Source organism: Rana temporaria, chromosome 9 (genome assembly GCF_905171775.1).
Source record: "Rana temporaria chromosome 9, aRanTem1.1, whole genome shotgun sequence".
Taxonomy (NCBI): domain Eukaryota; kingdom Metazoa; phylum Chordata; class Amphibia; order Anura; family Ranidae; genus Rana; species Rana temporaria.
Window position 1 is genome coordinate 60,368,207 of NC_053497.1, and position 25,185 is coordinate 60,393,391.

Here is a 25,185-nt window from a genome sequence, read left to right on the forward strand (position 1 = left end):
TAGAACTATGAACCATTTCCCATCCACTCTGAATGTGCCTACTCCATCAGTACAGTTCAACATCTGCACACATTTTCCAGCACGCTGAGAAGTTTTACATTTCTGTGCAAAAACAATCCTTTAGCTTGTATAAAACACAACAATGAGAGCATATAGAACATAGAAGTGTTCTCTTGTTACTCACCTTGATCAAGCTTGCCAATTAATGTCCGACAAGCAGCCTCCGTCTCTGGACTGTGGTGATCCAGCACCTGCCGACACCATTGTAAGGCAGAATCGGCTTTCTGCTCTGCCATTGCATGCTTCATTGGAGAGACATAAAGCCTTGAAACAGAAAACAAAACAGGAATTATAATAAATGTAACGTCCTTTACACCATCACAAAAATGCATGCTGGGCAACCTGTGCCCCTTTCAGCTCTGGATATTCCCAGATCACCGAGGGGCCACATGAGGACCACAGCATGTAACGCATAGGGAAAAGGAATTTCAAAGCAAAAGCCTAAATATATATAGGAAGACTTACCCAAAGCCACCGACCTCCAGACAAATAGTTGTAAGCAATGTCAGTGTTAAACCGATAAATCATTTCTAGACCTATAGACATGAGGTAGGCTAACCAAGATAGGAGTCCGCAATGTAAGAACCCATTTGCGATTAAATGAAACTTGAACTGTACACCTGATCCACTTTTTGCTTAACACAGCACCCGTGTATTCAGATCTGTGCAATATGGTGTGTTAACCCCTTCATGCCCAGCCCCAGCGTGCTTTTACCAGGGTTTGTACGCCTGGGGGGCAGAAAGGATCGGTTATCATGTGACCATTGTGGCTTACATGATCGGAAGCCAGCCCCACCAGCTAGTGGGGACCGAGCTCTCTTTGACAACTGGGCCTTGCAGTGACGTCGCCCAATGACACACACATGTTTACGTCGGCAACATCAGGGTCAGGTGCAACATTTAACTTTGCTGACGTGTAGAAAGCAATTTAAAAAAAGAATGGGATCCTCCTTAAAATGCATATTTCATATACATTATTAAAAACGCACATTAATATGCAGACATAGGCGTGGAGCCAGCCTAACCGGTAGATTAATTTGTTAACCAATTAACATAGATAATGAGTTGTCAAATTATTTGCGCCAATAACCTGTTCTATCATCTTTTAGTAATATTGAGAACCAAATGTAGTCTTTGCAGAATATTTTTCAGTGGGTGACCTGACAACTATATTACATTGGCAATTTAAGAAAATAATAATATATACAATAGATAGATATATAGATTCTATCTGTCTATCTATCTATCTATCACACACACACACACACACACACACACACAGGGATCGACAAATCCCGGGCGCCAGGGCGACTAGAAATAGTGTCCTGGCTTGGAAGGTTTTTTTTTTTGTGAGCTGGCGCCATCTGGTGGTGGCCGTCGGTATTACATGTTAAGCATTACAAGTTAAACAGCAATTCTAATGTCATGTTTCACTATTTTCACTGCCATCTTCTTCCCTCTAATTAGAACCCCCAAACATTATATATATTTTTTATCCTAACACCCTAGAGAATAAAATGGCGATCGTTGCAATACTTTCTGTCACGCCTTATTTGCGCAGCGGTCTTACAAGCGCACTTTTTTGGGAAAAAATTACACTTTTTTTAATTAAAAAATAAGACAACAGTAAAGTTATCCCCATTTTTTTTAAATATTATGAAAGATAATGTTACGCCGAGTAAATTCATACCCAACATGTCACGCTTCAAAATTGCGTTTGAACACCGTTTACATATGCGGGCGCTGCTCACGTATGTGTTCGCTTCTGCGCGCAAGCTCGTCGGGACGGGGTGCGTTTTCTGGCTCCTAACTTTTTTAGCTGGCTCCTAGATTCCAAGCAAATTTGTCAACGTGTGTGTGTGTGTGTGTGTGTGTGTGTGTGTGTAGGTGTGTATATATATATATATATATATATATATATATATATATATATATATATATATATATATATATATATATATATATATATATATATATATATATATATATATATATATATATATATATATATATATATATATATATATACATACATATACACACACATTTTTTTTTTGGGGGGGGGGGGGGTGGAGTAGCAAATAGGCACACAAATATGCCAAATACAGGTGGAATGGTCATGCCACGCAATATTAAAATTGAGAAATAAGAAAACCAAGCTAAAGCAAAACTAAGAACCAAAATATAGTTCTCAATTATTAAGCAACAGTCAGATACCAAACATGACTGCTCAGAACAACCCTCAACATAAAAAAATAATAATCTAGGTCAAGAGATTTCTCCCCCTTCATACTGCACAGCATACTTTAAATATTTCAAGGCTGAAAATTGTTTCTGCGTAAATGGAAGCAGAGCACTGGCTACAGCACCAGAAAGGGATAAATTCATGTGCCTAGCTTTACCACTCATGCCAATAATACAAAAAAAAATCCTTCTCTGCGTTCATTGAAGGACACAGCCAGATCTTGAGGGATGGGTTTAAATTAAAACCACCTGCAGGAGCAGACTGCAACAGAAAAGAAGACACCCTATTGGTGGCGCCTGTTGGTGGTCAAACCCCCCCCCCCCCCCCCATTTCATCCAGTCATGGGGATGTCATTAAAGGATCACTAAAGGAAAAACATTTTTTTGCTGAAATGACTGTTTACAGGGTATAGAGACATAAAAGTTAACCGATTCCTTTTAAAAATGATTAAAAATAGATAAAAATCAATCATATAATGTGCCTGTAGTTTCACTTTCGTTTTTAAACTGGTTTCATGTTTATGTGAAGTAAAGAGACACACAGAACAAAAACAAACAAATCCAGGGCAGTGTTATGTTTTTAAAATGAATCTGATTGGTCCTGAGAAGTTTTAGACACACAGTAATGACAGCTTAGACCACTGTGAAAAGCTCCCAGTACTGTGGTTATAAGGAGCCAGACACCAGGAAGTGTGGAGATCACAGCAGTTTTACAGCAACATCAAAGCAAAAACGAGCAATTAGGACATGAAACCAGTACTGCAGTAAGGTAAAGGAAGCTATTTAGCTAAAAAAAAAAAAATGTCCTTTAGTGACCCTTTAACTTTGTATTAAATCCTGCACTGGTTTTCATAGTACAGTGTGAACTGCCTCCCAGAGACCCGCAAAGCCGCACTGGAATCGCACTGGTTCCCACATTGTAATAGTGAAACACTTTTCCAGGACTGACAATGATGAAGCCCCCTCCTCCTGCACCCAAGTTGCAACCTCCGTCTAGCTGCTGCCATTGTAAGTCTGTCCCACCCTCTGCTTGATATCTTATTTATGAGAACACAGGAGAAGATTTAGGCCTTCATGAAGGAAAGGATAAGGACAGAGCCTGGTATTCTGAAGGAAGATTTCATCTGAGAGACATACCAAGCCAAAAAGGGTGAAGCAGGCCAACATCATCCATCCAAGTCTGACACACGGCCACCGTTTGTCAGGATTATCCAATAAATGGCTTAGCAATTTACTAGAGACTAGCGCAATCACTGCAACATGAGGGCTATACAATACTTTCCATTGTGGAGAGCCTCTCATAGTACATAAGCCTGAAGATCAGCTTACTGGGAATAATCCTAATGATATAATATGGGAACTCCCTCCAGGTCTGAGCAGTGATTTGACCCAGTGCAACATCCAGCATTCCACCGTGTGTCTCTGTATGAGGTAGACATACACACTTATATCCTATACAGAGATTTTGTTTAAAAATAAACAAACAACTATTCAAATAATTACATCTCCATAAACGTACTTATTCTCAAAACAAAATCCACTAGCATACACTACTCAGTGGCCCTGTAATTATTTCTCAGAAAATGGTTTCCCACAGTGTTTTCATCATTCCCATATCTCCCAATCCTCGTCTTTTCCTCTCATTTGTTTGGAATTAAGTCACGTACTGCTCTCTACAAATCTGATGTCGGGAGTGCACAAAAAGGGGACTACATACGGAGGAGGGGGGGGGGGGGGGGGTGAAACCATGGAGAACAAATGTGGACACCCTGTCAGATCACAGCAGAAAAAGAAAAAAAAAGAAAAAAAATTTGGACGACAAGAGCAACAAGAGTTGATAACACATGCTTAAATAAAAAATAATTTTTGGCCACAGGCAGCCATCTCTCATGGATTATCAGGTCGGGAGTTCATTAGGGTATCTGCAGAGTGAAATTGTAGTTCTTTCTTCCAGCAAGGGTAACAAACTAGTGAGAGCATAAAAGCTTAAAGTGGATGTAAACCCTCCATACACCCAGTGAAGTGAACAGCCTCAGATGATACACAGAGATTAACCAAATCTCCCTACATAGGTTTTATATGTATATCTGCTGTCTTCACATTTATATACCGTTTAGAAAGTTCAGATCATATTAGGAGATTTTCTCTTCCTGGTTAACACAGTGTGATGTCTGGGCATACAGCCAAGATGGCTAACATTGCTGATTGGAGGAAAGGCACACACACCCCCTCCCATCATAGGCAGAGACTCTCAGAGCTGTTTTATAATAGGAGCTGATCTCTGCTAATCTATTTTAGCAACCTCCTTTGACAAAATACTCAGGCTGATTTTGTCTAAAAAGCCAAAAAATATGTCAGGAGTTCTCAGGCTGATAACAGAGGAACCGTTCAGAAGAGAGCTATAAGGCCGTATTCACACCTGAGGGGGAAAAAATTCATTATTCTCTATGAAGATGGTTCACATCTCCACTCCAAAACGCCTGAAGCCGAACACCTGAGGCTGCATTCACACCCGAGCGTTTTGTCGCCTGAAGCGCGACGTTAAAAAACGCTAGAGGGGAAAAAATACATTATTCCCTATGGAGATGGTTCACATCTCCGGTCCAAAACGCCTGACGCCGAACGCCTGAAGCTCAAACAAGTTCCGGACCCTTTTTTGTTGCGCGAATCGGGTGGTTTGGGCGTTTCCATTTACCATAGAAAGTAATAGAAACGCTCGATGCAATCGACTAGCGCGACAACGAGCGTTTGCTACGGGCGTTTTGTCGCTTTAATCAATAGAACATTTCACCCAGGCAGAAGATAAAAAAAATCTACCAACATAGCAACAAGTGATGAAAAGATGATCATTTTTCCTATTGGCTAAAATAAAAAATGTCCAAGTACAAAAACGTCGGACGACGCTGTATGCAAACGCGCAAATAAGCATGAATACGCGGGACAAAACGCCAGAAAAAAACGCCGTATAAAACGACCTACGCTCAAGTGTGAATGCAGCCTATAGCTCAAACAAGTTCTGGACCCTTTTTTGTCGCGTGAATCGGGCCGATTTGGACGTTTTTGAGCGTTTGTATTCCCATAGAAACTAATGGAAACGCTCGATTCAAGCATCTAGCGCGACAACGAGCGTTTCTACTGGCGTTTTGTCGCTTTAATCTGTTCTGTGAAATAGAATATTCACCCAGGAAGAAGACAAAAAAAAAAAATCTACAAACATAGCAACAAGTAATGAAAGAGATGAGCATTTTTCCTATTGGCTAAAATAAAAAACGACGAAGTTCAAAAACGTCGGACAACACTGTATACAAACGCGCGAATACGTGTTATTACGCGCGACAAAACGCTACGCTCAGGTGTGAATGCGGCCTAAGACTTGGCTCATTGAAAGGATATAACAAAACACGGCAGATATATGTGCCCAGCTCAAATTTCATGAATCGGGTTTACATCCACTTTAAGGCTGCATTCACATCTAGACGGACGAAATCGCGGCGTTTTGTCGCCGCAAATCGCGGTAAAAATAGCGGCGTTTTGTACCGCGATTTGCGGCGACAAAACGCGGGTATTGTCCGCCTAGATGTGTCCCAAGATGACCCCCTCTATGGAGATGATTGCCATCTCCTAGCCGAACGCTCGAAGACGCCTGAAAAAAAGGTCCGGGACCTTTTTTCACGCCGCAGGCGACAGGCGTCCGGCGTTCGGCGTGGAGATGTGAACCATCTCCATAGAGGGACATGTATTTCCAGCCCTCTGGCGGCAGAGGCGTAGCGCTACAGGCGTAAAAACGCCTAGGTGTGAATGGGGTCTAAGCCTTGTACAGACTGAACATCAGGCGAATAATAGTCAGTTTCTTGGGGTGTTTTTTTTTTGCATTTTCATCTAATTTTGATAATGAAGAGTACACTAAAGTTACAAAAATTCTCGTACAACAGAATACAATTTCCCAGGTGTTGTATATTCTAATGTAGTTTCATTTTCAAGCATGCGTGGTGTTCTGATTTTTTTTTCCCCCCCCGCACCAATACTGTACTCCTTAAATGAAAATCATTTGTTCTGTATCATACGAGAGAAAAAAAATTGTGTTTGCTCCTTCGGATAATTTTGGCTGAACTATCGCGATTGTCTCTCCAAAGCTGTGTACCAACGATCAGATTATCGTAGATCGCTTATTGATATTTTTCATTGTGCGCACTAGGCATTAGTCGCTTTGTGTGCTGTATTTACAGTATCCTTCACCTGTGCTTGACCCACCCTCTACATCCACTCACAACAATCTCCCAATGAGGTGACATGAGTCATTTGCAATCAAGCCAATACAAAGTGACAACAAGTTAAAGCGGATTGTAAAAGTAAAATTTATTTTTTCCTAAATGGCTTCCTTTACCTTAGTGCAGTCCTCCTTCACTTACCTCATCCTTCCATTTTGCTTTTAAATGTCCTTATTTCTTCTGAGAAATCCTCACTTCCTGTTCTTCTGTCTGTAACTCCACACAGTAATGCAAGGCTTTCTCCCTGGTGTGGAGTGTCATGCTTGCCCCCTTCCCTTGGACTACAGGAGAGTCAGGACGCCCACTAACACAAAGCTCCTTCATCTGAGCATCCTGACTCTCCTGTAGTCCAAGGGAGGGGGCAAGCACGACACTCCACACCAGGGAGAAAGCCTCGCATTACTGTGTGGAGTTACAGACAGAAGAACAGGAAGTGAGGATTTCTCAGAAGAAATAAGGACATTTAAAAGCAAAATCGAAGGATGAGGTAAGTGAAGGAGGATTGGAAAGAAAGTCATTTAGGAAAAAAAAATAAAAAATTGTACCTTTACAACCCCTTTAAGAAAATGGGCAAAAATGTATTAAGCCCTTTGGCCCAATGAACACTGTTGGATCCTGCAGCTGAGGGAGAAACTTGGACATCAGAAATCACCAGCCAATTGCTCCCTTTGATGCCCCGTACACACGATCGATTTTCCCGTCTGAAAAAGTCCGATAACAGCTTTTGGTCAGGAATCCCGACCGTGTGTATGCTCCATCGGACTTTTTCCAATGCGAAAACTGATGAAAAAAAAAAAGATAGAGAGTGGGTTCTCCATTTTCCCGACGGGAAAAATTCCTAGCAGAAAAACAGTTCGTCTGTATGCAATTCGACGGGAAAAAAACCTGCATGCTCGGAAACAATTCAACACGTGCGCGGAAGCATTGAACTTTTTTTTATCGCCTCGTCGTAGTGTTGTACGTCACCGCGTTCTTAATGCTCGAAAGTTCAGAGAACTTGTGACCGTCTGTATGCAAGACAAGCTTGAGTGGAATTCCGTCGGAAAAAACAACTTGTTTCCAACGGGAAATGCGGTCGTGTGTACGGGGCATTAAGCCTCAGAGGATCAAGTTGGCTACAGGAAAAAATTATCTGCCAAGTTTCCTCTCATTTTGATTAAACAAGATAAAAACATTTACAGGCAGTCCCTGAGTTACAAACAAGGTTATTGTAGGTTTGTTCTTAAAGGAGTTGTAAAGGAAAACATTTTTTTTGCTGAAATTACCGTTTACAGGGTATAGAGACATAATAGTTAACGGATTCCTTTTAAAATTGATTAAAAATAGATAAAAAATCAATCATATAATGTACCTCTAGTTTCGTTTTTGCATCTAGTTTCGTTTTTGCATGTGCCATAGAGCCATAGAGCAGTGATGGTTTGGAAAATGAAACAAGAATCTCCCAGTACTGTGGTCATCAGGAAACAGACAACCAGGAAGTGTCCAGAACAGAGAGGAATTACAGCAACATCAGAGCAAAATTGAACAATGAGGACATGAAACCAGGATTGCAGTAAGGTAAAGGAAGCTATTTAGCTTAAAAAAAATATTCCTTTAGTTACCCTTTAAGTTGCATTTGTATGCAAGTTTGAATATGTACAATTTTTTAAGTGCCAAAAAAAATATTATGTTTTGGATAGCATAGTGAAGGGCTAACTGGCCATGCAGTGATGTGGAATTGGTAGATGTCCGCATGCGGTGAGCAGCAAGGTACTCACCCAGCAGGTTCTGCTGCCTCCGCTCTCCGTTATGAGTCGTATGTTTGCAACTCGGGTACTGCCTGTATGTCTGTAGCCTTTCCCTGATGACCCAGGAGATTGGGGGGCTACTAACCTGGATAAGTTATCCCACCTGATTGCCATTGCTGGTGCCTGCAGCACCCCCCCTCCAATCTCCACTGGCACATACATTAAAGTTCATCCAATCCATACAACAGCTATTGGTAATAACAGACAGCTAGAGCCAACACAGGGTCTGCAAGTAGCCTTTACATTTCTAGTATGTGGGAAAGATCTCCATCTTCAGCTGGCACTGAGTTGCTTATTGTAATCTACCTACATGACCATCAGATGCTCAAGAACACTGATAGAGAAAATCAAGTTGAGAAAAACTAACAGGAACCCCGTCTGGTGAAAATCAGTTTATGAGGTTCCCAAAATACAGTCTCATCTCTAGGCGTAAAAAAAATAAAAATAAATGCACACCCCACCTGCAGAGCTTTTGCCAGGGGTCACCGAATCCTGGGTTGTTCCTGAAGCCCACACTGCTCTCCTAGCCTTTTTGCAGCCGCCCAGCAGGGCTGTCCCTGGAGCCTGCGGCTGCCAACTCAGCTTTTTCACAGCCACCCACTCAGTTCACAGCATTTCTGGGGGGCAGAGACTAGAGGTCAGCTGACTGGTAAAGAATGAAGTGGGAGGGGCTGGAGGAGACCCTATCTCCTTATTTCGGCATAGGTGTCACTGCTGCGAGACACCACAAATTCAGAGACACAGTGAGTAACACTACCTGTGATTATAGTTGCCATTAAACAAGAAAGACGGCTAGAGAGTGATGGGAAAAAAAAAAAAATTAGGATAGAGAGATAAAAGGGAAAGAAAGGAGAACAAAAGAAAAAGTGGTACATCCTAAAATGTAGCATAATGGGATATAATACTGTATAAGTGGAAGGGACTCGGAGCGCTAAATGTCCGTGGGTTAGGGGTACAAATTACATGTCTTGCCTTGGGTGCCGACAACCAACGCTACAAAATAATTTTACTGTTAGAGATCCCCACAACTGGGGAAATTTTATCAAGGGGTCACGGCACTAGAAGATTGAGAACCACTGTTTTAGATGAGAGGCAGTTTAAAAGTCACACTTACCAGCAGTCTTCCTCGTCTTCGCTGCACGAGTCCAGCGCCAGAACATCAACCTCATCAAGGGCCGTCTCATCCAGAAGATCCCCACAAACCCCACTGGAGCCCCGTTCAGACATACTGCCAGAGCTGTCCTCCTGCTCCGTTCTGCTGCTGACATCCAGGCTAAAGATAGAGCTATCGTCCATATCACAGTGATTCCCTCCCTTGTTGGCAAGCCTAGAGTCGGCACACACCTTGTCATACTGCACTTGTGAGTCCATCCTTAAACGAGGGATGTTTTCCTTTTCTAAGTGACTTGGATCCAGTTTAGAATGAAGGTTGGGGATGATCTCCAGGTCTCCCATGTCAGGCTGGATGTTCATGCTGTTCATGACTCCGGTACAGTGAATGGTAGAGAGATGATTATCAACACCGCTGTCATTGCTGCTCTGTGGAGTCTTCTTTACCCTCAGCTGCTGGTTCTGAATTTCCAACCTTCTGACCAGTTCCTGAAGCTTGCGTACTTCCTTCAGGTCAGGGTTGTAGTCTGATTCAGCTTCCGTATCCATACTGTCGTCGGCCACTACCATATGATCATGCTGATTGACAGGATTTTCAGGGACCACCATTGTCAAATGGTCACTGCAAGACAAGATGGGACAGCCTTTAAAAAATGGTATGCCAGTTGTTATAAACTGATTATTAAACATATCACAATGGAAATCTGAATACTCTGCAGTCCGATTTTTTAAATTTAAAGTAGAACTAAAAGGCAAAACTTTTTTTTAGTTTCGGATCAGAACCCGCCAGTTTATATTGGTTTGTTTTCACGTTAGCGAGATCCACCCTCCCTGTCATGTTTACCATATTCATTAAAAGTCACGTTAAAAGAATCACAAAATTTTAGGATGTCCCTAGAAAAGCAATAGAGGGGAAATCTTCCAATGAGGACACTAGTTCTGGTGACCAAGGGGTCCCCCCCAAGAGATTCCCTTAATTTGCAGGAATTTCCTCCAACTTCCTGTTTTGGCTATGGGACAGAAAATAAAAAGGTACAATTCCCCAATGGGATACATACAGATGGCAAAAGTAAACATTAGAGGTTATAACCTTCCCTCGCTATCCAAAAAAAAAAAAAAATATATAAATTTTGCCTATAGTTCTATTTTAACTCAAAACTTGCTTGAAGTAAAATGGAAAGAGGACTACAGTCCATATGCACAGGTAAAGGGGTTGATTTACTAACCTGGAGTGCAAAATCTGGTGCAGAAGCATGGTAGCCAGCTTCCAACTTTTTTCAATTAAGCTTAGACAAAAAATAAAACCTGGAAGCCGATTGGTTTCTAGGCACAGCTGCAACAGATTTTGCACTCTGCAGTTTTAGTAAATCAAACCCAAGATTTAAAATGATAGGAGTACCATCACCCACACATATACATCCAAGAGCAGTAGAGGAGTGCTGAACATACCTGTGCTCATTACTGAGCACCAAGAAGAAGAGGAGAAAGAGAAGAGAAAGACGAGAAAGAGGAGAATGAGAAGGAGAAGAGGAGAAGGAGAATAGAAGAAGAGAAGGGAAGAGGAAGAAAAGAGGAGAAAGAAGAGAAGGAAGAGAAGAGAAGAGAGAAGGAAGAGAAGAGAAGAGAGAAGGAAGAGAAGAGAAGAGAGAAGAGAGAAGAGGATAAAGGAGAGAAGAGAGAAGAGGATAAAGGAGAGAAGAGAGAAGAGGATAAAGGAGAGAAGAGAGAAGAGGATAAAGAAGAGAAGAGAAGAGGATAAAGAAGAGAAGAGAAGAGAAGAGGATAAAGAAGAGAAGAGAAGAGAAGAGGATAAAGAAGAGAAGAGGATAAAGAAGAGAAGAGAAGAGGATAAAGAAGAGAAGAGAAGAGGATAAAGAAGAGAAGAGAAGAGGATAAAGAAGAGAAGAGAAGAGGATAAAGAAGAGAAGAGAAGAGGATAAAGAAGAGAAGAGAAGAGGATAAAGAAGAGAAGAGAGAAGAGAGAAGAAGAGAAGAGAGAAGAGAGAAGAAGAAAGAAGAGAAAGAATAAGAAAGAAAGAAAGAAAGAAAGAAAGAAAGAAAAAAAAAAAGAAAGAAAAAAAGAAAGAAAAGAAAGAAAAGAAAGAATTTAAATAAATGCAGCCACCACATCCAAGGAATGGTAAGCTTCAATACATGACATTTTTGCTCGAGTCAAGATACGCTTTCATTGTACTCATCACCTAGGCCCGGAGTTCCTCTTAAGGTTATCAGCCGAGTTGTGCAGAGCAGACATCGCGTTGATCCAGCCACAAAGCCATCTAGCTAGTGTTTCCTATTGTTTGCAAAGGGCTGGGTGTGTGCGGAACTGCCTCTGGCCAGTATGGAAACACACGCCTTGTGCACAATATAAACACCCATATAATAAACACATGGATAAAATGAAAAGTAAGCTGCTGAACAAAACAAGTACATCTCATTACCACCTTCTTCTAGAGACACTGCAGGGATGAAAACCTCCCGACAACATAAACCACAATATATAGAAGATTTTTTTCACAAACAGGAAATCATTCCTCTTCCCTGCAGTAGTTCTCATCTGTTTGCTAAAGACTCGTTACATCATTATTCATCCACCAGATACCGCGTAAAGTAGGTCACAGAAATGTTATGACCATCAAATATTTAGCTGTGAAAAGAGAATTTTTCCACGCAACCCGACAGACGCAGGTCTACCCACACATAAAATATTGTCCTGTCATTGGAAGAACAAGTCACCAGTCAAACTTTCCAAACCAAACGGACCAATCCTAGAGACAGGCAACAGAACATCCCATATTAATAGGAGACCAGACCACCAAACCTGACTTTGGAATGAGGCCCATTGTAATGGACGCCGGTCTCTGCCGAATACTCCAATGTATTCACTGAGCAGACAAACCCCCCCCGTGCCAAAACTACCGAGAACCACCGTGACTGACCAGGTAGATCCAAAACTAGTCACATTATTATCTGTCACCACTGACTGAAAGCCAGGATCATAGAAAAGGGTTGCCAAGACAATTTTTACCAGTATTGTATATCTTTGTTTATTAAAAATTCTTACAAACACACAGATTAATTATTTGCCGACTGCATCACAAGGATGTATGGCGGCAAAGCCAGTTCACGTACCTAGTATGTGATGAAGCACTTCTGGGTAGGGGTGCGCGGGCATACCGCTTCTGCTGCGATTTACCAAAGCAAAAGCCGATCAACGGGTACCAGGAAATGGATGTCCGCTGGCACCCACCGATCGTCTGGAAAGCACACAGAATGGAGCGCTGTGGGGGGGATGGATTTTCTTTCCCTACAAAACATCACAGTACACAAAAACCCTGGCTAGGCACATATTAAACCCTTTGATCACCCTAGCTGGTTAACCCCTTCCCGTATAGTGTCATTCGTCCAGTGACAGTGCATATTTTATAGCACTGATCACTGTATTAATGTCACTGGTTCCAACAAAGCGTCGGTTAGACCCCTTTCACACTGTGCATTAGTGGTAAAGCGCCACTCATTTTAGCGGTGCTTTACTGCTGTTTAAGCACCACTTTTCGACTGCTAGCGGGGGTTACAAAATACCTCGCTATAGGCCGAACAGGTTAAAAACTTCCATGTTGCAGCGCTTCTGAAGCACTTTTCAGGCGCTTTAGAAGCGCTGCCCATTCATTGCAATGGGCAGGGGTGTTTAGGAAGCGCTCCTAAGCACCCCAAAGATGCTGCTTGCAGAACTTTTCCCAACGTCCTGCAAGCGCACCGTCCCAGTGTGAAAGCACTCGGGGGGTTTACATTCGGGCGGCATGGGAGGCAGTTTTCAGGCGCTATACCGCCTCGGTGTGACGAGGGTCTTCGTGTCAGAATATCCGCTGCAATATCAGTCCTGCTATTAGTTGCATTACTAGTATAAAAATAAATAAAAATCCCAGTATATATTCCATAGTTTGTAGACACTATGGGGTTGATTTACTAAAGGCAAATCCACTTTGCACTACAAGTACATTGGAAGTGCAGTCGCTTTAAAACTTAGGGGAAGCTCTGCTGATTTTATCATCCAATCATGTACAAGCAAAAATGCTATTTCCTTGTATGTCCCACTCGGATCTACACAGACTGCACCTCCAAGTGCACTTTTAGTGCAAAGTGGATTTGTCTTTAGTAAATAAACCCCTAGAAATTTTGTGCAACCAATCAATATACGCTTATTTTTATTTTTTTTATCAAAAATATGTAGCAGAATACATATTGGCCTAAATTCATGAAGGCATTTGATTTTTTATTATTGGATATGCTTTATAGCAAGTTTAAAAAAAAATCTTATTTTTTATTTGTTTTGTTAAATGGATTTTTTCTTTATAGTGCAAAAAAAAAAAAAAGTAGTGGTGATCAAATACCACCAAAAGAAAGTTCCATTTGTGTGACTAAAATGACATTTTAAAGCGGATTTCCGGCCACAATTTCACTTTTTATATATAAATACCCCTGTAATACACAAGCTTAATGTATTCTAGTAAATTTAGTCTTTAAACTAAGGTCCGTTTTGTTAGGTTGTTACAGCATTTAGACACTTTATAAAATAGAAATTGACTGGGGCCATCTTCAGTGTGGGCATCATGAAGCCAGACTGTATGACTTCCTGGATTTCAGCCTTGCAGATCTTGCACATGCTCAGTGCTGCACAAGCAGTGTAATAGGTTTAAGATCAGGTTTCAGCACCTGTACTGTCCAAGTCACATGATTCTTCGAGACTGGGGAGTGCACAGACTCCTGGAAAGTTACACCCACTACATTCCCAGGAGTCTGTGCGGTGTAGGTTAGGAAGCTTAAGCACCTAGGTGCAGGAAGTGGGAAGATTAACTATTCTGCCTAGCAACAACACTTTGAAGGCATCTAAAAAAAAAAAAAAAAAAAAAATTCTTAAAGGACGAATGACATTTTTTTTAAAACTACTGATGTGATGTTATATTTATGGGTGGAACTCCACTTTAATTGTGTACAGTGTTGCAGAACTGCGCAATTGTCTGTTAGGCCCCTTTCACATGTGCGGACCGTATGTCCGCATTTTCTTCCGTCCGTTTGCGGATGAAAAAGGGACATACATTGGTCCCTATGTGATTGTGGGTGTCAGCGGATGAACATCCACTGACACCCGTAATCACCCGCCTCCGCAAAGATCCGATTTTGCGGACGGAAGAAAATCCTATTTTTTCTTCTGTCTGCGGATCGGATGAACACAGACACACGGTCCGTGTTCATCCGATCCCCCCATAGGGGAGAGCGGAGAAAAGACAGGGTGGTCCCTGCACAGTGTGCGGTGACCAGCCTTTCAGCCGACGGCTCAGCAGGGATTTTACGGAGGATCCCCGCTGAGCTGACGGACACACGGAGGCGGATCATTACTGATCCGCCCCATGTGAAAGGGCCCTAAAAGTAACGCAGTGCCGTATAGCAAAAAATGGCCTGTCCATGAAGGGGGTAAATCTTCCAGAGGTCAAGTGGTAATGAAAACATTTACATATACAAAATAAAGTAATTTTATTTCAAATATATTATAGTCTTAACAAATACAAGGGTAAGTAAAAAGGACAGAAATGAAAGCCGCACACCCAGAGACTGATAGATCGTGACTATAAAGACCTGACATTTCTCCACGCCTTTGTCCAGGCCACCCGCCACCACCTGTCCTTCAACTGTATTGTAGTATCCACAAGAGCCATTGTGGTTGGGGACATCTGTCCCAGAGCAATGAAAACAAAAAGGTTCCTGCTCTATACACTGCCAAAAAACAGGCTATTTCTCATGCACATTGAGCAATTGCTCCTCTAAACACCTTTTGTCCTGGCAGAACAGCTACTTAAAAATACAGTAAAAGCTGCCTTTTTCACGTGTTTATGATGCGCAATCGCACATTTGTCATTAGTGTATTCTATTGGCTAGAATAATAATAATCTGGCTATTAGAATGCATTAAAGTGGATGTAAACCCACTCATCCTTTCTAAACTACTGCCATAGTGCTGATCTATAATGATATAGATGCCTCCTGCATGTATCCTTACCTGTCAAATGTTTCCCCTCTGTCTGTTATAAGAACTGAAAAACTGCAGATTCTGTGGGTGGGTCTGTTGTCTGGATCTCTGTGGGTGGAGTCGTGATGTCAGTAGACTCCCCACCCTCCCCTTGTCAACATGCATTTTTTCCTGTGTATTCCTTACACTAAATTCTGCTATGATCACCAACATCCAGTCAAAATCCAGAAAAGTAACCACATGACTTCAGAAAAAGGAAAGGGGGTGGGAATTGAAAAACAATGCCTGTCTCCAGGCTAGTGCATGAGATATGTAAAACTGTCACTCACATCAAGGGGGCGGAACGGACTAAGGTTATTCTCTGTAGGTCCATTTTATTTCACTGAACAATAAAAGAGGATTTCTCAGAGCTGGATTTATAAAAAAAAAATTATATTGTGAAAGATAATGTTACGCCGAGTAAAATCATACCCAACATGTCACTCTTCAAAATTGCGTCTGCTCGTGGAATGCCGACAAACGTTTACCCTTTAAAATCTTCATAGGCGACGTTTAAAAAAATTCTACAGGTTGCATTTTTTGAGTGACAGAGGTCTAGGGCTAGAATTATTGCTATCGCTCTAACGATCGCGGTGATACCTCACATGTGTGGTTTAAACACCACTTTTATATGCGGGCGCTACTCACGTATGCGTTCACTTCTGCGCACGAGTTCGGCAGGGAGGGGCTCATTCCTGGCTCCTAACTTTTTAAGCTGGCTCCTAGATTCCAAGCAAATTTGTCAAGCCCTGTACTACATCATTTCGTGAATCAATATTATGGAAACAGCTTGGTAATAAAGATAAAAATTTACAAACGAAGACAAAGCTTTGTTTTAAAGATGCAGACTGCTTTGTATATTATGCAAACAGAATACAAAGTAAAAGGAAGTCCACCTGGAAAACAATATCCAGAAAGAGGAACCAGGACCTCTATAGTGCAAGAATTGGCCATAAACCAGGATGGGGACCGGCTTTAAAAGGTTGTCGCTACATATCACAGAACGAGCGCAATGACCAGCAAACACACAACAGAGGCAGTCCACACCATAGGCCCCATGTACACTGCTGCTGTAAAACCGACGGTCAGAGGCAGTTGGCCGCTTTTTTCAACTGCCCCTGAACACGTTATCTTATGTGATCATGTACACAGTCTCGTTTAGTCGTTTTAGGCAGTTGCTTTTAACAGCGTTACTTCAAAAGCAAAAAAAGGAGTTCAGACGCCAAACGTACCTGCGTTTAACCGCATTTTCGTTTATAGGCATTTTTGGCCATTTTTTAAAACGCAGCAAAACGCCACTAAACGTGGCAAAACTGACGTTTTAAACGTGGGTTACTATCTGTCAAGTTTAACCACTAGCCGACCGTTGCACGACTATTTACGTCGACAACATGGTACGGGCAGGCAGATTGGCATACATGTACGTCCCTTTAAATCCGCTTCCCAGCGTGCCTCGCGAGTGCGGCCACGGGTCCCGGGAACTCGATTGCGGTCGGCAAGGGATTTCTCGTATTCTGCCTAGTGACACTGTCACTGATGACCAATCCCTGTGATCGGTCATCAGTGACGTGTAGCCACGCCCCCTAACAGTAAGAATCTCTTTCTAGGGAACACTTAACTCCTTCAGCGCCACCTAGTGGTCAACCCCTTCACTGCCAGTGTAATTTTTACAGTAAAAAGTGCATTTTTATAGCACTGATCGCTGTAAAAATGACAATGGTCCCAAAATAATGTTAAGTGTCCACCATAATGTTGCAGTCACAATAAAAAAAAAAAAAAAAAAAAAAAAAAAAAAAAAAAAAAAAAAAAAAAAATCGCTGATCGCCACCATAACAAGTGAAAACAATTTTTTATATAAAAATGCCATAACACTGTCCCCTATTTTGTAGAAGCTAAAACTTTTGCACAAACCAATCAAATGTTTATTGCGATTTTTTTTTACCAAAAATATGTAGAATACGTATAGGCCTTACCCTTGGGAAAAACTTTTTTTTTATATATATTTTTTAGAGATATTTATTATAGCAAAAAGTAAAAAATATAGTTTTTTCAAAATTGTTGCTCTTTTTTTTGTTTATAGTGCAAAAAATAAACAATAAATCACCAAATACCACCAAAATAAAGCTCTATTTGTGGGGAAAAAAAAGGAACATCAATTTTGTTTGGGAGCCACGTCGCACGGCCGCGCAATTGTCAGTTAAAGCGGCGCAGTGCCTGAATCGCAAAAAGTGGCCTGGTCTTTGAACACCAAAATGTTCCAGGGCTGAAGCGGTTAATCATTTAGGAACAGTTGTAAAAAGGTCCCGTGTACAGTACATGGAGCCTTACACCCCATTGCGCTATGTGCAATCACCCATCATAGGACTATCATTTCATAAAAGCCATTTTATGTAAAACCTGCCGATAGCTTTTCCCAAATGGAGCTTGCCTGGAGTAGGCCACGGTTCCTTGACCGGGCCACTTGTTCATCTAGGGCAGTGGTCTCCAAACCTGCGGCCCTTTGCTTGACTTGGGCCCTTGGGCACTATTCCTCCCACTGATAAAAAACACAAGGGTCAGCTTTCAGATTTTTTTATTGGTTTTGTCAAAGCTTAACCACTTCAGTTCCGGAAGGTTTTACCCCCTTCCTGACCAAGTAATTTTTTGCGATAAGGCTCTGCATTGGGCACCAGTTCTCAAAAAGGATATCGGGAAACTGGAGAAAGTGCAGAGAAGGGCAGCCAAGCTGATAAGAGGCATGGAGGAGCTCAGCTATGAGGAAAGATTAGAGGAACTAAATTTATTCTCTCTTGAGAAGAGGAGAATTAGGGGGGATATGATCAACATGTACAAATATATAAGGGGTCCATATAGTGAACTTGGTGTTGAGTTATTCACTTTACGGTAAACACCGAGGACAAGGGGGCACTCTTTACTTCTAGAGGAAAAGGGATTTCATCTCCAAATACGGAAAGGTTTCTTCACAGTAAGAGCTGTGAAAATGTGGAACAGACTCCCTCCAGAGGTGGTTCTGGCCAGCTCAGTATATTGCTTTAAGAAAGGCCTGGATTCTTTCCTAAATGTACATAATATAACTGAGTACTGAGATTTGTAGGTAAAGATGATCCGGGGAAAATCTGATTGCCTCTCGGGGGACCAGGAAGGATTTTTTCCCTGCTGTAGCAAATTGGATCATGCTCTGCTGTTTTTTTTTTGCCTTCCTCTGGATCTACTGTGGGTTCTATACCCACAGTAGGATTGGGATTGTACGTATTTTATTTTATTTATTTCGTATGGTTGAACTAGATGGACTTGTGTCTTTTTTCAACCCAACTATGCAACTATTGCTTTAACAATTGCGCGGACATGCGATGCTGCACCCAAATAAAATTGATGTCCTTTTTTTCCCCACAAATAAGAGGTTTCTTTTGGTGGTATTTGATCACCTCTGCGGTTTAATTTTTTTGCGCTATAAACAAAAAAATGCATTAGTTTTGAAAAAATATATATGTATATATATATATATATATATATATATATATATATATATATATATATATATATATATATATATATATATATATATATATATATATATATATATATATATATATATATATATATTTATTTATTTATTTTTTTTTACACTTTCTGCTATGAAACATTCCTAAAAAATAATAATAAAAAAAATCTTATTTCTTCATCAATTTAGGTCAATTTGTATTCCGCTTCATAGTTTTTGGTAAAAAAAAAAAAAATCCCAATAAGTGTATATTTGAGCAAAAGTTAGTCTACACATTTTTTTGTTTTTACTAGTAATGGCGGCGAGCAGCGATTTTTAGCAGGACTGCGACATTGAGGTGGACAAATTTGACACCAATACAGTGATCAGTGCTAAAAAAAATGCCTGGAGCAGTATAAATTAAACTGGCAGGAAAGAGGTTAACACCAGGGGTGATCGAAGGGTTAAGCGTGTTCCCTAGGACTCGTACTAAGGGCAGTGGATGCACTGGAGGAAAAGAGATCCATGTCTTTTAACCCTGGTTCACATTGGTGCGATTTAACATGTCCAGTCGCATGTCAAATTGGCGGGAATTGCACCGTCCTAATGGGTGTGACGCCGCACCGATTTCCAAAAGTAGTTTCTGTACTACATTTGGCAATTTCGGGGTGCGATTTCCCATTGACATCTGTGCAGAAACCCACACAGATGTCTCCGAAATCTGGACTGACATGGGGGAATGAAAGCGCGAGTTCAGCTGAACCACTTTCATTCCCGCACTCATATTGAACCTAGGCTTTCTCTGACAGAACAGTCGTTCTGCCTTTCCTCCGAATGATCAGCGGGTCCTGGCAGCCATCATGGCCGCTGGGCACTCTGATTGGCTCCTGCTGTGTTCAAGGACGGTGGGAGTAGCACGCACCCCATAGGCATGCGATTTTGCGCAGCCCAGCCACCCTGCCGCAGTATATATGCAGTGGGTGGTAAGGAAGCTGTTAATTGAACAATTTGAAGTTAAAAGCCAATTGGTTACCATGCACAGCTTCACCAGATTTTGAACTCTCCAGTTTAAGTAAATCCAACCCCACTTTTCTGCCAACTGACACCAACAATGGGGCACTATTCCTCTCAATGAAGCCTGTATGTTAACTTTAGGTGGTGTGGTAGAACTATAGCTCATCTGCCTGTTTTTACTGCCCCCTAGCTACTCAATTTGAAACACACTATTGTGAGGGGCTGGACGCAGGCCAGATCAAAAACCACAGGAATGGTCACTTATCAGAAACTGGCAACTATTTTAACCACCTCCCACCTGCCATAAAAAATGATGGGCGCAAGGTGGCGCCCTCATTCTGGAACCCCTTCATATGACTTTACCCCACACTCACCGTGGGAGTTTGTGGGGGGGATACAGCGCATCCCCGATTATGTTAAAGAGCCAACGCCGGGTCCAATCACAGCTGATCATATGTAAACAAGGAAATGCCGGTTGTCGGCTCTCCTCACACTGACAGCTCATGAGGAGAGACAATCAGTAGAATTTCCTCACAGGGGTGATCTGCACAGATAATCAGGGCACTAAACGGCAGTGCAGGCCAGTCAGTGCCGACCTATCAGTGCTGCACATTAGTGCCTCCTCATCAGTGCAGCCTCATGAGCGCACATTAGTGAAGGGGGAAACTACTTATTTACAACATTTTATAAGGTCTCATGCACACTGCAGCTCAAAGAAGCTTAACCACTCAAGACCCGGACATTTAGGCAGCTTTCACAACTCGCATTCGGCGCTCTATAAGTATTTATTCCAATCCAATCCAAAGGACCCGGCCAGTTTTTGCGATTCGGTACTGCGTTGCTTTAACTGACAATTGCGCGGTCGTGCGATGTGGCTCCCAAACAAAATTGGCGTCCTTTTTTCCCCACAAATAGAGCTTTCTTTTGGTGGTATTTGATCACCTCTGCGGTTTTAATTTTTTGCGCTATAAACAAAAATAGAGTGACACTTTTGAAAAAAATTCAATATTTTTTACTTTTTGCTATATTAAATATCCCCCAAAAATATATAATTTTTTTTTTATTTTCCTCAGTTTAGGCCGATACGTATTCTTCTACCTATTTTTGGTAAAAAAAAAAAAAAAAAACGCAATAAGCGTTTATCGGTTGGTTTGTGCAAAATTTATAGCGTTTACAAAATAGGGGATAGTTTTATTGCATTTTTATTAATTTTAATTTTTTTACTACTAATGGCGGCTATCAGCGATTTTTTTCGTGACTGCGACATTATGGCGGACACTTCGGACAATTTTGACACATTTTTGAGACCATTGTTATTTTCACAGCAAAAAATGCATTTAAAATGCATTGTTTACTGTGAAAATGACAATTGCAGTTTGGGAGTTAACCACAAGGGGGCGCTGATGGGGTTATGTATGACCTCATCTGTGTTTCTAACTGTAGGGGGGTGTGGCTGTAGGTGTGAGGTCATCGATTGTGATTCCCTATATAAGGATGACGGCGCCACAGTGAAGAACGGGGAAGACGTGTTTACACGCGAGTCCCGCGGCCACGGAGCTTCGGACCGGGTCGCGTGCACGTGCCCGACCCCACGGCTGGGCTTAAAGGGCAACGTACAGGTACGTTGATGTGCCCAGTGTCGTATATCGGCGTGAAGGGGTCCTTAAGTGGTTAAAAAAACATCTACAGGCTTTTGAGATTTTTCACGGCTTAGAAACTCCCCTCCGTGTTGGCCAATGTCTCCATGCACACTATGGCTTTTTTAGGCATATGCTCTTAGGCCTCTTCCACACGAGGCAGACTCCGTTGCTACGGAGTCATCAGCTCCCGCCGGCTCAGCGTGAGATCTCTCCACTGATCTACGCTGAGCCGGCGGATGACAAGTCCCTCTCTGCTCTGAGCGGGGAGGGGCTTGTGCAGCGCCGCTGTCCCCTAGAGAGATCTGATGAAAACGGACGGCATGTCCGTTTTCATCAGATCTCACCTGATCCGATATGGGTGGATTGGGACGTATCGCCATCCGTCTGATTTTGGGGGGGTCAGATGTCAGCAGACATGTCTCCGCTGACATGAGACGCTCCCTAGAACTACATGGAGCGGCCGTTCAGGTCCGCCAACAAAACTGACAGGCAGCAGGAGCTACAGAGTATAAAAGAGAAGCAAGGCGCCTCTAAAGCAGGCTATACACGATCAAATTCATTTTCTTTTAAAAATCAGAAAGTTTGTTATTTTTGTGATCCGATGATGCCACCATTGATTTTCAAAATTCGGCCGACCAAACCTTCATGTTGCCTGAAATATTATTTTCTCTCCGTGAATTTTCTTTTCTTGCACATGCATTTTTTTCTATTACATTTCTCGCTCGATTCATCATTGGCCCGGATTCAAAGAGAATTGCGCTTTTTTTGCGGAGGCGAAGGGCAACGATTTTGCCCTGCGCCCCCGCAAATTTGCTCCGCTGCCCTCGATTCACGGCGCTAGAGCACGCAATTTAAATGATCCCGTAGGGGGCGGGAATCATTTAAATTAGGCGCGCTCCCGTGCCGAGCGTAGAGCGCATGCTCCGTCTGGAAACTTTCCCGACGTGCATTGCGGCAAATGACGTCGCAAGGACGTCATTTGCTTCAGAGTGAACGTGAATGGCGTATGCAATTTGCATACTATACACTGAGCACAATGGGAGCGCCCCCTAGCGGGCATCGCAAGAATGCAGCCTAAAATATGAGTGGCATAAGAGCCTTATGCCACGCAGATTTTAGGCTGCAGTCTGCGTTACGATGTTCCTGAATCAGGAGCATTCGTAACGACGGAGCAAGTAAGCAATTGCGCTGTGTAACCTATGGTTACACAGGCGCAATTGCTACTTGAATCTGGGCCATTGATCACAAAAATCTTTAGTTTTCTAAAAATTTCCTACATGTCGGATTTCTCAAGCTTTTATAGGCAGAAATTAAAGCTCAAACACCTGTAAAAAGCAGCTTTTTTGGGGGATGCAATGTGCATGAGCCCTTACAGACACTAAAACTTTTTTTATTTTTTCCCATTGAAAATTTTTTGGCCTTTTGTTAGTTTTTTTTTTTATCAAAAAAAATAAAAACCCAGTGGTGATTAAGTACCACCAAAAGATAACGCGGTCTTAAAAAAACAAAACAGCGCTGTGTGACCGTGCAATTGTCGGAGTGCGCCAGTGCTGAAAAATTAGCCTGGGCAGGAAAGGTGTAAAAGTGTCTGGTATTGAAGCAGTTAACCACTTAAAGACCCGCCTATTGTAAATGTACGTCCTCTTTTTAAACATGGATATCTCAGTAACGGCAGCAGCTGCTGCCACAACTGAGATATCCATGTTTTCAGCGGGCGGCCGTGTAAACGATAACGGCGGTCTCCGTGGCGGATTCGCCGCGAGATCGCCGTTATCGGTGGCGGGAGAGGGGCCCCCCCCTCCCGCCGCTTTTCCGCGCCCTCCGCCGCTTACCGGAGCCGTCGGTAGCGGCGGAGGAGATCCGATGCTGCCGCCTGGAGAGTGAGGACTTGAGTGAGGGCAAGATGGCCCCCACCCGTCCTCATAGCTCTGCTGGGCGGAAGTGACGTCAAAACGTCAGTCCCGCCCAGCCTCTTAAAGAGACAATTTTTTTTCTGTCATTTTTTTAAATGACAAATTTTCCTTTTTTTTTTTTTTTTGCATTTAAGCCTAAATATGAGATCTGAGGTCTTTTTGACCCCAGATCTCATATTTAAGAGGACCTGTCATGCTTTTTTCTATTACAAGGGATGTTTACATTCCTTGTAATAGGAATAAAAGTGATCTTTTATTTTTTTTTTTATATTTTAGTGTAAAAAATAATAAAATCAATAAAATTAAATAAGAAAACAAAAAAAAATTTTTTTAAAGCCCCCCGTCGTGACGAGCTCGCGCGCAGAAGCGAACGCATACGCGAGTAGCGCCCGCATATGAAAACGGTGTTCAAATCACACAAGTGAGGTATCGCCGCGATCGTTAGAGCGAGAGCAATAATTATAGCCCTAGAGCTACTCTGTAGCTCAAAAAATGCAACTTATAGAATTTTTTAAACGTCGCCTATCTAGATTTTTAAGGATAAAAGTTTGACGCCATGCCACGAGAGGGCGCAATTTTAAAGCGTGACATGTTGGGTATCATTTTACTCGGCGTAACATTATCTTTCACAATATATAAAAAAATTGGGCCAAATTTATTGTTGTCTTATTTTTTAATTCAAAAAAGTGAATTTTTTTCAAAAAAAAGTGCGCTTGTAAGACTGCTGCGCAAATACGGTGTGACAAAAAGTATTGCGATGACCGCCATTTTATTCTCTAGGGTGTTAGAAAAAAAAAATATATAATGTTTGGGGGTTTTAAGTAATTTTCTAGCAGAAAAAACTGTTTTAGTCTTGCAAACACCAAATCTGAAAAACACCTGAGGTCTTTAAAGCGGGAGTTCACCCATTTAAAAAAAAAAAAAAAATCTCCCCTTAGCTTCCTGCTCGTTCGGTCTAGGGGAATCGGCTATTTATATTAAAATAGGTGCAGTACTTACCCGTTTTCGAGCTGTATCTTCTTCCGTCGCTTCCGGGTATGGGTCTTCGGGAGCGGGCGTTCCTTCTTGATTGACATTCTTCCGAGAGGCTTCCGACGGTCGCATCCATCGCGTCACTCGTAGCCGAAAGAAGCCGAACGTCGGTGCGGCTCTATACTGCGCCTGCGCACCGACGTTCGGCTTCTTTCGGAAAATCGTGACGCGATGGATGCGACCGTCGGAAGCCTCTCGGAAACCTGTCAATCAAGAAGGACCGCCCATTCCCGAAGCCCATACCCGGAAGCGACGGAGAGGATGCGTCTCGTAAACGGGTAAGTACTGCACCTATTTTAAAATAAATTGCCGATTCCCCTAGTAATAACGAGCAGGAAGCGAAGGGGGAAAAGTGCCCTCTAAGGGTGAACCCCCGCTTTAAGTGGTTAAAGATGGAATGAAGACCAGAATAGGTTTCAGAAAGAATTGGCCATGTTAATGTTATTCTGAGTACAGAACTGTGTGCCACATGTCGGGCAGGGCGTGATAACACAACACAAACAATGTTATGCAATGTACTCTGATAAGGTAGCAGCTGTGGAATACAGATGAGGGTCCCTTAGAAAAACAGAC

At 42.2% G+C, this 25,185-nt stretch overlaps 1 protein-coding gene across 4 annotated transcripts in view; it reads right to left on the reverse strand.

The window, feature by feature from the left end:
- Window positions 1–25,185, reverse strand: part of LOC120913588 (SLAIN motif-containing protein-like) — a 53,894-nt gene that overhangs the window by 23,320 nt on the left and 5,389 nt on the right. For 2 of the 4 annotated variants that reach the window (XM_040323631.1, XM_040323633.1), the window contains exons 2-3: window positions 9,474–10,091; window positions 185–324 (exon numbers count right to left, since the gene is read on the reverse strand). In XM_040323631.1, coding sequence (XP_040179565.1) covers window positions 185–324; window positions 9,474–10,078 — 745 coding nt within the window. In that variant the 5' untranslated portion in view covers window positions 10,079–10,091. Of the gene's footprint in view, window positions 1–184; window positions 325–9,473; window positions 10,092–11,670; window positions 12,483–25,185 lie in introns of those variants that run through there. The other 2 variants (XM_040323632.1, XM_040323630.1) reach the window with 2 other exon arrangements.